The 15783-nt window shown below is 41.7% G+C and overlaps 1 protein-coding gene across 31 annotated transcripts in view; it reads left to right on the top strand.

The window, feature by feature from the left end:
- The window catches only part of ptprk (protein tyrosine phosphatase receptor type K), a 76607-nt gene that overhangs the window by 48161 nt on the left and 12663 nt on the right, over window positions 1-15783 (top strand). For 14 of the 31 annotated variants that reach the window (XM_088285727.1, XM_088285744.1, XM_088285729.1 and 11 more), the window contains 11 exons: window positions 64-244; window positions 5511-5888; window positions 6130-6239; window positions 6552-6750; window positions 6840-6945; window positions 7303-7375; window positions 7507-7629; window positions 7721-7795; window positions 8825-8861; window positions 12206-12341; window positions 13794-13823. In XM_088285727.1, the coding sequence (XP_088141853.1) occupies window positions 64-244; window positions 5511-5888; window positions 6130-6239; window positions 6552-6750; window positions 6840-6945; window positions 7303-7375; window positions 7507-7629; window positions 7721-7795; window positions 8825-8861; window positions 12206-12341; window positions 13794-13823 (1448 nt within the window). The remainder of the gene's footprint in view (window positions 1-63; window positions 245-5510; window positions 5889-6129; window positions 6240-6551; window positions 6751-6839; window positions 6946-7302; window positions 7376-7506; window positions 7630-7720; window positions 7796-8824; window positions 8862-12205; window positions 12342-13793; window positions 13824-15783) is intronic. The other 17 variants (XM_088285747.1, XM_088285753.1, XM_088285736.1 and 14 more) reach the window with 3 other exon arrangements.

Genomic DNA, 15783 nt, shown 5'->3' with positions numbered 1-15783 from the left:
CAGACAGCGACAATATATAATGTTGATCATGATGTTGACTTACTGAACATGAATTTTCCAAAGGTGGAGTACCGGATGACATCCGGCAGTTGGATAGAGACCCACGCAGTCAACTCCCCCAACTATAAGTTATGGCATCTCGACCCGGACACCGAGTATGAGATCAGGGTCTTGCTCACCCGACCGGGAGAGGGCGGGACGGGCAAAGCCGGACCGCCACTCATTACACGGACAAAATGTGCAGGTAAGAAACAATGGCAAATAAATAGTCAAAATATCAGCGCTGTTAATATTTCCCGGTCTGAGCTGGATACGAGTTCGTCCATCTGGCGTCAAAACTCACCGAACCCTCATAGTCTCGTTCTTCCAACTTGCGCCGGCTTCGTCTTTCGCTTCACCCCTCTCTTCTCTTTCTTCATTCCATATTACTCTCCCAGTGGATCAATAGGCAGAGGGCAAAAACTCTGTCTGACATTTGTCGAAATAAACGTGTGAAATAAAAACACAGCTGGCCTGGGGGGAGAGGGACAGAGCGGGGGGGGGGGGGGGTTGGTACTCTGAAGAAAAGCAATGAGAAACAGAATGAGGCGGCAGTGGTGGGAGATGATGAAAATACACAAGAGTGAAGGCGCGCGCGCGCGGCGAGAGGGGCGTGAGAATGATGAAACTTGTGAAGGAAAATGAAAAAGAGATGAAAATTCATAACTGCAGGGCCTGACTGATGTCCGCCAGCCGATGTTTGCGTGTGTCTGCGCGCGTGTGTGATATTGCGTGTTTATTGAAAGCGAGGGAGGGGGGGGGGGCGGCATTGAACAGTTTCCTTTTTGGACCGAGTGGAAATTAATCTTCTTGTCACTCGCAGGTTTGCGTGAACGATGGTAACTCATTTGTGATCGACACAATGCGCGGCTATCGGTCCATCAGCGCACGACGGAGTAATGAATTCACTTGAAATGAAGCCCCTTTGTCCACTAAATAGTGGACATTTGCGGAGCTTGTCGTCCGAATTACAGCCGAGAGGTGCGGCATTTGACAAAAGCTCATTGCATGTGCCCGCTCATTTTGCAACCATCGATAAATGCAACCACAAATGGATGATCGATGAATCCCATTCATTACTGTAGGGGATGTGTTCCAGTTCCTCATGCATTAGGTCAAAATGTAAGAAGCACGGCATGCTGGGATGAGTCTGCGTGTGAGTGGCTGTGCGAGAGCAGTGGCCGACTGCAGCTTCTGACAGTAAGAACTGGAGAACGTCCGCTGCCGTCAACGAGCTTACTCGTCCGACAGGAGGCGCTATTGGTGCTCGGCAAACTACAAAATAAGATCTTTGATATAGTTTTAATGATGCACAATTGCCAACAGACGGCAGCATTGCAGGTTTTTAAAAATAAGATATTCCCGTATCCGCCCACCCACCGCACATGACAATGAATCTTCTTGGAAATATGACAAAGCGAAGGGTCGTCCTTTCAACAGCCACCAAACACGACAAACTTGTGACTGACACGTGGGTATTGCTGAATAGTTTAGAATTTTGCTATCAAATTACTAAATGTTGTCTTGTCTGCCTTAGAGACTGTAAACGCTCTTAATTTCTTAAACTGTCACAGAGTCAAAAGTGGTGTGCCATGAACTTGTTTACACAGCCATCTAAGAACCACTTTTAACTTAACAAAACAGATTTTTTTGATTGCTCAATCGTACAATGTTTGCAAGCACAAGTTCCACTGCATGCGACGTTTCATCCTCTACAAGCGCGACAGATGTGAACAAGCTAACCATTACTTGATTTGCATTGAAGCGACTTGACTGAATCTTTTCTTTTCCCCTCCCCACCACTCCCGATAAAGCCATCACACGGTGTGCGATATCTTGAAAGAATACATGAAATATCGTATCGCATTCCATACTGCTAACCAGCATGCTTTCCGTGGCTTTAATATTTGAAACGACGTCCCGCTGCTTTCCGTACAAACGCGGCAGGTTGCGGAATTGTGCACGCGTGCCTCGCCACGCACACAGAGCCGTGGAAATGTTATTTAAATGGTAATGATGCCTTTGCCTTCTCTGTTTGCTTAAGTTTGTTTGATCCCACCACCTGTAGTTAACTGAATATTTAACGGCAAAACCTTAAAGGCGGTGACGTGTGCAAAATAAACACCGCTCAAACGCTAATCTGGCAACTATATAAATAGCTGAACTTGATGCCGATTAAGTTAACAAATGTTGAGTCTTCTATGCACCTTTTCTTGATTTTCTATCTTAGTTCCTTTTTTTGTGCTTGACCACACTCGCAGTTTTCTCGCCGCCCCCCCCCCCCGCGGTGATTTATTGCTCTTGTCTGAAGAGTGAAAGATAATAGAGTTGGAGTGAAGAGTTTGTGGCTGATGAAGTAGCCTTTAATCCAGAAAGGTTGAACCTCCAAAATGACATGCACACACACACACACACATAAAAGCATGAACATTCTCACACACACACACACCGAGCGCATTTCTGCTATTGCCGCACAAGCTCAGCATCACATGGATTAATGGAAAAATAGAAGCGCAGGAGTCTCCTATCTCTGCACACGAGCGCGTGCACGGGGGGGCACACACACAATATACATCACTTGTGCTTCTTTTTAGTCGAGTCGGCAGTGGAATTCTTTGCAGTGGAAGAAAGCAGTTGTAAGATTTGCACCTTCCGCTCACAATCCGCTACGTTTAAGCTATTTTCCGCCAACACAATTAAACCCGTCGAGGGGGGCGTATTTTTATCAGAAAACACATCTAAGCTCAACTAAGTGGCTTCGGAGTCAATAAAACGCGCGTTTCATTTTTTTAATTTTTTTTTTTTTTTACCCGCTTGCCGTTTTGATCTCAGGTGAGTCTTGAACTCTGTGGTAATGACCCGCGATGTAATTAACCCCGACCGAGGCAAGCGTGGATGAAAAGCTTTGCGAGTGCAAATGTGTATCTTGAAGGCCCACTGAGATGTTTGGAAGCGAGGGCTTAATTCGCGAGGAATGACTTGCGTTTCTTCCTCGTGACAGTGGAAGGATTACCAAGAACTAATTGGACAGATTAACTTGGATTTGGCTGCATCTCCCGTCAACCTTTTTCTGATCCCTCCCACTCGCGGCTTCTCTGCCGTTTTTTCTTCAAAAGCGTTTTCGTTCCACGGGCCTCTGGCTACATACAGCCTGGCTTCTCCCCGTGTGTTATTTTTTTTTTTTAATATCCTTAGTGTACTTCCATTTCATTTAGTTTCATTCCACCGCCTTTGTTTTGTGTTGTTTAATACCAACCTCTGGGTTGGGCTGATATGACGCCCGCCGTCCTTGGTGTTATTGTTGGGTGTTTATTGGCATTGTTGTTGTTTTTCAAAGCTCCCGACTGAGGAGAACAAAGCCTTTTAGTTCCAACATGAATCCAACCGTTTGTCTGTTTACCGGAGGAGGGAAAAGGGACAAGGCAGCCTCTGTGGTTTTCCATTGGACCAGGTCCCGTATGACTCTGGCCTTGTTCCAGACGGGTTATCGTCGCTCCGCGTTCCTCCTCCTGTTGTCTTTCATCCACCCCCCCTTTTCCTCCGCTCCCTTTATCTTTCCTTTTGCTCCCTATTGCCTCGGTTTAATTTTCTCTCTTAAATTGCTTAGTTCTTTCTTTCCTTTGTGTCAATAGACATGGGCGAGCGGCATTATGGGTTGGAAAATAAGAGGAGCTTTACTTTTTCGGTTGCGTTGACACTTTCCTCGTTTGGCTCGGTTTGAATGAACTCTAGTGTGAACGCTATCATCCAAACAAGCCAAGCGAGACTACGATTCATCAAAGCTAGGAGGCAGTTTGGAAAGTTTGCCCTTCAATGCATCAAGAATTCAGCCCAATCCGGTTTTGACGTCACAATTTTGGTTTGCGAGAAAACCAGGGGGGACCTTTTTTTTATCGGCACAATCTGCAATCGGTTGGTTTTATTATTGATTTGCGCAAATAAAGCAAAAAGACAAGATGGAAGGCGAGAGACAAATTGACAGGTATAAAAAAAAAAAAAAAAGCGTGTCGACTATTTAGATGTCATCTATCCACCGTTTTTCACATTAACGGCCAATGATGTTTTCGCGGCAAGACAATTACCTGCCGAGGTTGTCGTCTTCCCTTCATCTCCATCTTTTTTCATTTCCTTTTTGTTTTCTCTCACGTCTTGATGTCATTCTATTACTGAGCCATTTAAATCGTAATGTCAAACCAAAGTAGCCGTGCACGCGTGCGTGTGAGAGACTTGCCCTTGACAATACATTCTTATCAGTGGTACGGAGCTTTCTATGTAGGCGGAGATTACATTGATTTACTCGAGACCCTTTCCTTCCAAAGCCATAAACAATGCTGACCCTAATCTTAGGTCAACCTAAGATTGCCCGGAACCTGAGGGACACACTTTGTGGAAGCTTAACCAGAGTTATGGCCCCAACCACCATGCGACACACACACACACACACACACATATATTTATGGGTAATAACAGTGTGTGAGCGATGTGTCTCGCATGTGTGGTGAGCGACGGACAGATAATGGCTTGTCAACAGAAGCGACGAGTTTGTGTCCTTGTGCCGTCTCCTCTAAGAGGGAAGACGTGCATGGGAGGGGTGCGGAATTTATTTTTATTTTTTTTTTCTCCATTTAACACAATCTCAGGTTTGTTTTTGGAACCATCCAAAAGCCATGCACATTTGTTACGATGTGACAGAAAGGGGGCGAAGAGAAATGACAAGTAATCATTTTCTTTGACTACAATGCACGCTGCAGTGCTTGTATCTGAAAGCGTGGATGTTTTCCATTATCTGTTTGCACTTGTGTAATTACATTAAATGCCAGGAACTGCTAAGGCACACAACTATAAATTGTCTTTTAACCCTTTCTGAGTGGGGTAACTGCTGAGTGAGTAGTAGCCGTGCCTCTTAAATAAAGGATGTCTGATGTGCTTGTAAGAAGATGGCAGGTTGATGGGTGCCCATTGAAAGTCCGCCTTTAATGACCGAAAGGATGTTGCATATCGTCGGTGAGCTGTGAAAAAAGACTTGTGATAATTTTTTAATTTTTTTTTCATTAAGGGGGTTTCTGCATTACCAACATTGCATTTATGTGAAAAAATGCCGAAATTGGACACAGGTGTTTTTTTGCAGGACAGCGACGATATTGTAAAAAGCACGTATATCCGTTTTTGTTCTTATTTTTTTTTAAATTGTGTATTTAAATGGGGTGTCCACATTTTGCTCACCCATAAATTAAAAAAAAAATTAAAAAATCACAAAAATGGAAATCGCAGCACGATCTGATTTATTTTGGACCGAAAATGTGGACAAAAATAGCAGGTGTCAGGCCGAAACCTGCTGTGTCACAATTTGGAAAATTGTGTATTTTTTCACAGCTCAGTCCACATGTGTGGGCGTTTTTCTTTTTTTAAATGTTGAAAATTCCTTTTTTGTCTCACTTGTTCTCTTTGCTGGTGTGTGTTTCCCGCCATAGAACCCATGCGTACACCGAAGAGGCTGAAGATCGCAGAGACCAGGTCCCGCCTGATAGCAGTGGACTGGGAATCGTTGGGTTACAACATCACTCGTTGTCACACCTTCAACGTCACCATCTGTTACCACTATTTGACAGCGAACAACCGCAGCAAGGCCGACTGTCTGGACATGGACCCGAAAGGTACATACAGTATCACGCGAAGTGGAGGGGCCCGTCTCACAACATTACCTGATCATGAAACTATGTTCTTTACAGCACCACGCCACATTGTAGGAAATCTGCCACCTTACACCAACGTCAGTCTGAAGATGATTTTGACCAATCCCGAGGGACGGAAAGAGAGTGATGAAACGATTATCCAAACAGATGAAGATGGTGTGATGTGTTTTTTTTTTTTGTTTAATAAGAAAAAACAAATACATTGTACCTTTAGGGATAAAATGTGCCCATTGGGCCCTGGAAAAAAAAAAGAACAATTACCTTGAAATGTAATTAATATCATGTGTGTTAATGTGCGCATTCGGTCGGTAAAAGATGTAAACATGGCCTTGTAGTGTTCATATTTGAGGGAAGGAGGACAATTTGAACGATGGCTCTTTTTTTTTTTCTTTTACAGTTCCAGGTGCAGTTCCCACTCAATCTGTAAGAGCCACACCATTTGAGGATAGAATTCTTCTTCACTGGAAGGAACCATCGGAGCCCAACGGAATCATCATACAATATGAGGTAGCTATCAGTAGAGAAGTACTGTACCGTATTTTTCGGACTATAAGGCGTACTTAATATCCTTTAATTTTCTCAAAAATCAACTCTGAGCGCCTTATGCGTGGCGAATGGAAGTGGAATGAAGTTTGACTTAATTGCTGTACTGGTTTGTTAACCTTAATGTGCGGTGATGCGGCTTATAACCTGGTGCACCAGACTGCCCCTTATAGTCCAAAAAATACAGAACCGATTAGGGGTGCAAAGATCGAGGATTTCTGCGACTGATACCAATCATTCTCAAAAATGTGTATTTCCATCTATTTCCCGCCACAGATCAGCTACAGCGGTCTGCGATCTTTCGATCCGTCAGTACCACTCCAGCGGCCGGGACTCACGGCTCTCCCTTCCAACACCTCCCACCACCTCTTCTCCCAGCTGCACCCAGGTGTCACCTACCAGCTCTCCATACGAGCATCCACCTCCAAGGGATTTGGTCCTGCCACCACTCTGAATGTCACGACTAATATTTCAGGTAGGACATTTGGTTATGATCCATTTTTTTTCACCACTGTAGAATATTATTAGTTTTCACTGGGATGTAAACGTGTCATGTGTTTTCAGCCCCAACCATAGATGAGTATGATGGATCAGAGGCCTTTCTCAATGAAACTGCGACGACCATCACTGTTCTGCTGAAACCTGCTCAAGCTAAAGGAGCACCTATAAGGTTTTTTTTTTTTTTTTTTTTAGTTACAATGATGATCAAATCCAGACAGTCACGATTCCTAATTTTGTGTATCCAGAGCTGCAGAAGCATTACATTTAACTCATACAGTCTATAAGACATACTTATATGTTTTCAAAAATGTAGTCCCCGCCTCCCAAAGACGTATTTATCCGTCCGTCTTAGCCCTTTTTTTTTTTATTATTTGCGTCATAGCTCCCTGTTTTTATAGCATTAGAACACAATATTATGTTGGCCTCACAAAATCAGTCAAAATCCAGAAAAACGCTGGAATTGAGGGGTTTCCTCTCGTGAACATTTCTGGGATTAAATGAGTTAATGTTTTTTTCTTTCTTACAGTGCCTACCAGATTGTAGTGGAGGAAGTGAATCCTCGGCGAACTCGTCGCCAAGCCTCCTCTGACTGTTTTGAGGTAGACTCGTTTTCTAAGCTATCGTGTATTTAATTGACCACATTTGTAAGATCGTCTTTGACTCAGTGGAATTTAAATGTATTACACAGTATATATTGACAAAGTGTTGTGCTTCACACCCGCTCACTCAGGTTCCAGTTTCTTATCATAGTGCATCGGCTGGTGGATCTCCGTATTATTATGCCGCTCAGTTGTCCCCCAGCAACCTCCCTGAGCCCCTCCCGTTCACAGTCGGAGACAACAAGACATACCAGGCATGTCGGCATATTTGGTGGGGTTTCCCCACATTTGTGAATGCTAAAGTGAAACTATTGTCTTGACGGTCAGTCGCTTTATAATCCTCAGGGTTTCTGGAATCCTCCGTTGGCTCCCAGGAAGAACTACAATATCTACTTTCAAGCTGTTAGCAGCACTGAGCGGGTAAGTACTTGTAGGAGTGCTCGCTGAGCACATGGGCTAGCATTATTTCGAGAGGCCTCGTTGCTCAAGCTTCTTAGGGACTTAAATGCTTTATTATTTATTTTTTTTATTGTGTGTGTGTTTTTTCACAATTTTCTAATGTTAGAATTGGCCTACAATGCCGTGCTTATTAAGGTTTTTATAATATTCACTTTGCTGATCATGCATCACGTTCTATAATTCATGCTTAAAATATGCAAATGGCATTTACAATGCAAATTATTAGAAGTCTTGGTTCATGTTTGTGGGATGATGACTCACATGAACGGATGGACTAGCCATCCGTCCATCCAGGAAAATGCCCGGTGGGTGGGCCCCCCTTTTTTTTTTCTCTTCTCCCGGCCCATTGTTTCATCCATAAAAGTGACACAAACTGAACCAAACGGGATGTGGAACATAAGCTCCATCACTGTAACGTAAAAGGGGTGGCCCATTGGGCCAACATCACCACATGCAGTCTGCTGAGCCAATCAGGACATAGCAGTTCAAAATACTGTTTTACAGTTAACGGTAGATACTTAATATTTGGTGCTTAGAATGTTGATTATACATTATGATAAAGTAATGATTACCTGGAAATTTTCAAATGAGCCTAAAGGCCAACTAGCAGCATTTTTTATATATATATATATATATATATATATATATATGTTTGTTTGTTTGTTTGTTTGTTTGTAAGTATGCATGAGGCCAACTACTGCCCTTTCTTTTTGTTATCTTGGTTGGTGTCAGGCATGACTGACCCTTTTCTGATCAGCCCAAAAATAAAATTGTGACCTACTAGAGCTGAATAATACCCAATTAAGTAAAATAAAAATATGCTAAATTGGGCGAGGGCATTACATATAATCTACAATAAATTTGATTGAGTTCGCGATGCTCGTACAATACAGTTGATTGTACTTTGCTCATTGTGAGGCGCTGGTCAAAGCCCCAAAATGCCAGGGTGGGTTTTTCTTTTTTGCTGATTTTTGTCTCTTTTCCCTTTAGGAAACTAAAACCCAGTGTTTGAGGCTTGCTACTAAAGGTAAGAACAACATTTAATTCATGCATTGTCGTAGTTTTTTTTTTTTTTTCAATCAAAATTAAGTGAGTCTCTTTAGATGCTGTTTTTTTATTTCTTAATAACAGATTGTTGTGAACTGCATTAACAACTTATCATCCTCTTAGCCACGGCGGAGTGTTCCATAAGAGCGGACATCCGCATCATGAGTATTAGAGATATAATGCTGGAGAGAGGAATGTATTTGTGTGTGCGTGTTCATGTGCAAAGGATCAGCGTGCACGGTGTCGAAATGCGATGATTTTTTTTTTGTTTTTTTTTTATCTGGAGCCATATGTTTGACAGCCTAATACACTGGTTTTAAAAGGTGCTTATTTAACCTGGAAATAGACATACACAGTTGTTTTGAGGAAAGATGGATCAGGTTATATGGCTAACGGATAAATAGCGGGTTGCGGGGGATGGGGAGGCGCGTCTGGGTCGGATCCATGTTGACAAAAGAAGGAAATATGAATGGTGGTGCTGTGAATACATTGCTGTCCCAACAGCTGCTGTTGGATGTGAAAAGGTCTGCGGTTGCTCTTGAATTGTGGCAGATCGTCCATATTTTAATGACAGAAATTTAGACGCCATTTCAGTTAAATGGCTAAGTGGAAAGGTCAGAGTCGGCGCACAAAAGCAGTCGTGTCGTTATCGGAATTAAAAAAAAAAAAAAAAGTATTGTCAGCCTTCGATGAACGGACAGACCTCGCTTTGCCCTGCTAGACCTTGAAGGATTGTTAAACTAGACTGTAAAAAGGGACATTATTTCGAGTACAATCAGCCTTAATGACCGCAGAAAGAATCATTAAAGTGGATTTAGTTGTGCGTTCCATAACGGCTGGGTTATGGAGCAGACAGCCGGATAGAGAGAAGTCACCGCTTCTTGGCTCAGTCGTTACAATTCAGCCATGACCCATTTTAACAAGTTTGCTCAAATGAGTTTACATCTTTTAGGAACTGTAAATAGACAACACAATATGTTAAAAGCAGGAAACATCAGGGTGTCGGCGAAACAAAACAAAACTTAAAATTATATTTTCCCTACAGGCCTGGGGAAAAAAAATCTGAAATATGCAAAAGTCAATTATCTAGCCTGACACCTAAGGGGATCAAGCATATTTCAGTGGGGGGAGTGCCCCCGCTGCCCCCCCCCCTCTCTCTAGCCCCGCCAGTGTATTATGAGTATTTGTGATATGTTCTGAGTGCTCAAGAGTTCCTCCAAGGATTTGTTTTTCAATCAATCAAATGCTCTTGCAGGCCATAGGTTCACTTTGACGACACACACGACAAGAAAGTTCTCAAAATCCCCAAGTGGTGGCTCAGTTCGGGTTTTGTCCGGTGTCTTATTTTCCGCTCTCAAATAGGAGCACAATCAGGCGAGCTCATGTTATCGGCGTCATCGTATTGCAAGTGTTTGCTGATAGTAGCGAGTATTAAATAGGTCATTGTCCCTTTTGTGGAGTAGCCCGGCGAGTTGGAAATATGAGCCAAGTGACAGGATTGAAATTTTCCTGCCGCGATCAGGGGAGAAAGGCACACTAATGGTCGCAGAGGTCAGACGACTGTCCCTTCCTTTCTCTCTCTTGCGCGTCTGCGAGTGCGTGAGCGCTGAGGCGTGCATCCGGGAGGGAGGATTAAAGTGTTGGTGGTCCTATTAGGTCATCTTGGGTATTGCGTATTGTCATCGCTGCCTCTGGGACTTTTTTGCTCCGTGTATGTGTACGCGTACTGACCTGGATAATTTTTTTTTTTTTACAGGAATTAAAAGCTACTGCAAGCATTATGAGGTCATAATTGGAACCTTTATTGTTGTAAATACTGGGGGGGGGGTTTGTTGTTGTTTTTCTTGCGCAGCTTGTATTTATCTTGAATCCTGAAATTTTAACATTTTATTTTTTTAATAAAATTTGATTTGAGTGAAAAAAAGTCAAATAAAATAAATGAATAAATAAATACCAGCAACAAGTGCTATGTATTTCAATTTCAATTTTCAAATAACCACAATAAATATTTATTTGAGATACATCAGCTGTACACTGTCGTCATAATGCCTTATTCTTAAAATATTATAATATATACGTGACTTTATTCATTGCGGAGACACTTTTTCCCCCCCATTAGGAAAGGTCATGGACCTTAATTGAAAAGGTGAATCTTTTATTCATGAAATTATCCATGTCTATTTCCACGGTTACCTCATGTAGTTGTACTGCATTCAACGGGATGTTGTAAACCGTAAATTTGTAGCTCATCGGGCGACAAGCATAAATATGTTTATTTTCTCGTATGGATCATACTGTAAAGATGCCAGATATGTTTTAACCTGTATATCCCAATGAAATCATCAGAAGTTCCCGTAGTTCCCTTCTCATCAAGGAACACATTTTCCACCATATTTGTGTGGTGCACTTTGGCACTAGTGTCCTATCGTCGAGTTGAATTTCTAATATAGATGTATCACATTACATAATGGACCACCGAATAATATGCTAACAAACAAGGCAGCAAGATAAAAAAAAAAAAAAAAAAACAAGAGCAAGCGATTATGTTTATTTTGTTGATATATCGCATTGTAAGTGGATTAGCGTTCGATGGATACGCGGCACGAAATCTATTTTTTTTTGCTTTTGTCTTTATTCTGGCTTATTTGGATTATCATAATGCACATAATGTTCTTACAGGACAGGACAAACTATTATGGTGTTATGAGATCACTAAATAGAGATTAAGGAGCATCAAAACAGCCTTGTGCTTTTATTTATTTATTTATTTATTTATTAAATGGTCACATCAACAATCATTTACAGTACCTGCTTGATTCAAAATGCGTTGAAGTGATCAGTAACAAATCGCATGCAGGATATATAAATGACTTCATTAAAATAAGAATATAAAAGGACACTTTAGTTGGTTTTATTAATCTTACTGCGGATATTAATACTACGTCATCTAAATATTTTTGGAATTTCACAAGATCCCCAGACAGAAGCGTTGGCTTTGCGTCATGAATGACAGTTGCCATGGTATTTATGATGGCAGGAATATTAAAGTCTTGATATAAATTTCAAAGATGCTCAAAAGGTGTCGGTCGACCCTTTTCCTCGTGTGACATTTGCTTTGCAGAAGGCTGCAGAGTAATAATGAATTTGAGTGAAGATCATAAATATGGACCTTTTTTTTTTTAATTTTGCAACTCATGTCAGTGTTTGTTAGTTTATTTTCCTTAACTAGAAAATAATGCACTTTAAAATGTTGAAATCATTGGTTCATGTTCAGATTGCAAGCGCGAAGCACAAAAACTGATAACTTGCCTTTTTTGGCCAAAGGTGCGACGGAGGAGCCCGAAGTCATCCCTGACCCCGCAAAGCAGACGGACCGTGTGGTGAAGATCGCCGGCATCAGCGCCGGTGTCCTCGTTTTCATCCTGCTGGTGCTGGTAGCCATCTTATTGGTCAAGAAGAGGTGAGTGATACCCTTCCCAAAAAATTTTTCCCCACACCCCCCCTCCTCTCCGCCGCGCGCGCATGCGAGTGAAAGAACGTGCAGACAGCAATGCGCACATTGATTCATTCTCTTGTTGTGTTGGTCTCAGTAAAGTAACACCATCTTCCATTCATCCACCATAAACGTTGATCTCCCTGTGGAAACACCTTTGAGGATAGATTTATTTATTTATTTATTTATTTATTTTAGTTTGGTTTGGTGAGAAGTGGAGTCGACAGAAGGGGGTCTCAACTACTCTTGATGCATTTTTAGACAGGGTCAGCAGTTTTACCAGGGGCAGGCGTGAGAGTCCACCGTTGCCTCCGATCAGAATCATCTGATTAACAATTGTGGTATAATCAACATAATTCAAAACCCCGTTTGCCGGCAACTGTCTTGTCAGTACATGACTGTGCTCACTCAGGTTTGATCAATATCATTAATACGGCACAGTGTAACCAAAGTCATATCCATAATTATACATATTGTTAGTTCCAAGTGGTTAAAAAAAAAAAAAGTCAAGTCAAATGAGAGATTTTTTTCTTTTTATTGACTGAATACAATACTGAAAGTATTCATTTGCTTTTGGCGATGTGGGATTATGCGATGGTTTGGTGAAGAGCACCACCATGTGGCGACTTGAAACAACTACATTTCAGAAGGGTACTTCGCGTCACTTGAAGTGCTGAAAGTCAGACAGAAATATTTAGTTTATTTCCAGTCTGCATTATTTGTCAACTCGTTCTCTGAGTCGCACATCACGTGTCCACTTTGCTCTTTGAAAATAGAAAAGGGGTAAAAGGTGCCAAGCCCTCGTACTTTTTGGGGGAAGTGTTGGTTCCTTTGTTGTGGAGAGACAATAGAAGGCCTCGAGGAAATAACGCACACATCGTCTTTGATTTCTGAGAATATTGGTCAAATCATGACAACTGTTTTTTCTGGTTGAGAATCTTTGGGGAGATCAATATCCATTGTCACCGAACCTTCTTACAACTTTGAGCAATACTGCATCTTTAAAATGGTGGGACAAGATGGCAAAGCTTTGACCCCATACTTGTTAAACATGAATTTTATCACTATTTCTTGAGGAGGAATAATGGCAGAAAGTTATTGTAAGGGGGATGAAAGTGAAAAAAAAAAAAACAGGAAGTTTAGCATATTGATTTCATTGGTATCAGTAGTTACCTTTATTTTATTTTTTTTCTGTATTTGTTTTCACTTTCAACCTGAAATTTTGGGTAAAGAAATGGCCCCTAGTGTTGAAAACAATCCTTTTTTTTTTTTTTTATTATTTTTTTTTTTTTGCATGACCCAAAGATGATTTCTTCTGTTTCTGTTGTTGCTGGTTGGGACCTGCAGGACAGTATTGTCCTCATTTGCATATTCATGACCCTTATGTCTCTTTGCTTTCTGATTGGCTCACAACCCCAGGAGGACCTACTATTCGTACTCTTATTACCTGTAAGTAAACAACAAGTGAGCCAACAGTCAGTTTTTGCAGCTGCTGATCTCTTACTGGGCTAATTAGTGGCTAGATGTTGTTATTATTATTTTTATTTATTTTTTTTTTTAAAGATGCAGTATACTTTTTTCAAGACAAAACACACATTTTCAGCTCTGACCAACCAGCCAAAGCCATCCTCATTGACGCCCTGCCAGGGTGGGGGACAATTCACTGCCGCCTCAGTCATATCAGCTCTTTTTCAACATTCTAATCTGTTAGTTATTTGGAAGCAGTGAACAAATGGGGGGGAAAAATAGGAACGCGCTCAAAACCAACAGACACGTAGTGGAAAAGGACTGAACTGAATGTGAATTGCCCTCAGCCCCGGTGTCCTCCACATGCTCCAAAGTCGCTCTGAAGCAGACGTCTTGCTTAAAGGGCCCAAGCTGTCTCCAAAAGCCGGCCGGAGTGGGACCACACAGGCCTGAGCGTGTTATTTGAAAAAAGAATGCTGCACTTGTGACTGGTAGCTCTGTGTGCATGTAGTCATGTGACCATCCATCCGCCCATCAAGTCACAGGTATCATGGACATGAGAGTCTCTTTGCCGACAGTGGATCTGAACCACTGCGCGCTGGTTTTCGGGGAGGCCTTTTTGTTTTGGTCCTGTGGTGGTTTGGTCTTATCGACGCGACTTGTTTTCTCTGCTTCAAGCCAACTCTGTGGCTGTGACCAAAAGTGACCGTGTCAAGTGAATCAATTTGTTCCATTATATGAACCCCTTCTCTGGGAAAATGAAGCTTCATGAAGCACTTGTGATATTTTTTGACGCCTCTAGATGGTGCTGTTGGTTTACAGATAATAGCTAGTGCAATAGCATTTTTCTTTTTTGCGTATAATATTAATCTCTTAGATTTCCGCCGAATCTTTTAACCTAGAGTGCCATCTGAAGGAGTCAAATTACCCCAATTGCTTCATGAAACGTCCATCCCGAGTTATAACGCTATATATAGTAGTAATTCTAGGAATTACTAGAAATATTTTGCGCAAAAATCGCTCCCTCTGGGGATCCATAGCAAGCCGCAAAGAGTTTTATGAAATACATGGCAGGAATCCAATATGTTCCAATCAAGCTTATTTATTTAAAAAAAAAAAAAACCATAATTGTGGTCACAGTCACCTTCTGTATCTCTCTCAGAATGAGATACAATATCCCAAATCTTTCTGTAGTTGAACTTTTCTCTTCTCTTTGCATTACTTGGTCAGTACGGAGGGTGTGGCGTTGTGGGTGTGTCAGTGTGTCTGTGACCTCAACAGTGCCGTTGGTGGATGTTGAGGTCAAATGAGGTAACGACAAAAAAAAAAAAAAAAAAGCACAGCATGTTTCCCACCTGTCGGCTGGGAAGAAGTCGTGTAAGAGTATCAGTCTGGCAACTAACAAACATTTATTTAAGAAGCTTTCAAATGGGAATTGCTCTTGGATTACGCGTTTGGAGAATTGCTTCAAAATTCTACGATAATTGTATCAGTAAAAAATGCAATAATAATCAAATAAATGCGATGTAAGTTGTCTGAACTGACGCGTATTACGGCATTGGGCGTAGAACTTTCCTGCATGCTTTGTCATGCTCAAAGTGCACTCGAGTCTTCGTTCTTTGGATTTTTTTTTTTTTTTTATCGGACCCCCTGGGAATTCGATCTCACCGTTTACGTAGCAAATTTGTTTTCTTCTCCCGGGAACGCTTTCATTTGGACAACCTTTCTCTCTGAGATTTTTCAAAGACTTTTTGTTTTTTTATTACATTGTGTTATATGACAACATCCTGCGGAGAAAAATAGTAAGATGCATCCCTCCTGAGGTGTTCCTCTCATAATGCTCGACTACTTTACCCTAAACAAGACTTCTATGATCAGTGGTGTGTTTCCTAAATGCTTTATTCGACTGGGATTTTTCAAACGGCTGCTGTCAAATGAAGAA

The sequence above is a fragment of the Idiotropiscis lumnitzeri genome, chromosome 21 (assembly GCF_059441095.1).
Source record: "Idiotropiscis lumnitzeri isolate Australia: NSW breed Sydney's pygmy pipehorse chromosome 21, RoL_Ilum_1.0, whole genome shotgun sequence".
In the NCBI taxonomy this organism is placed as follows: domain Eukaryota; kingdom Metazoa; phylum Chordata; class Actinopteri; order Syngnathiformes; family Syngnathidae; genus Idiotropiscis; species Idiotropiscis lumnitzeri.
This window is presented reverse-complemented; position numbering and strand designations above follow the sequence as displayed.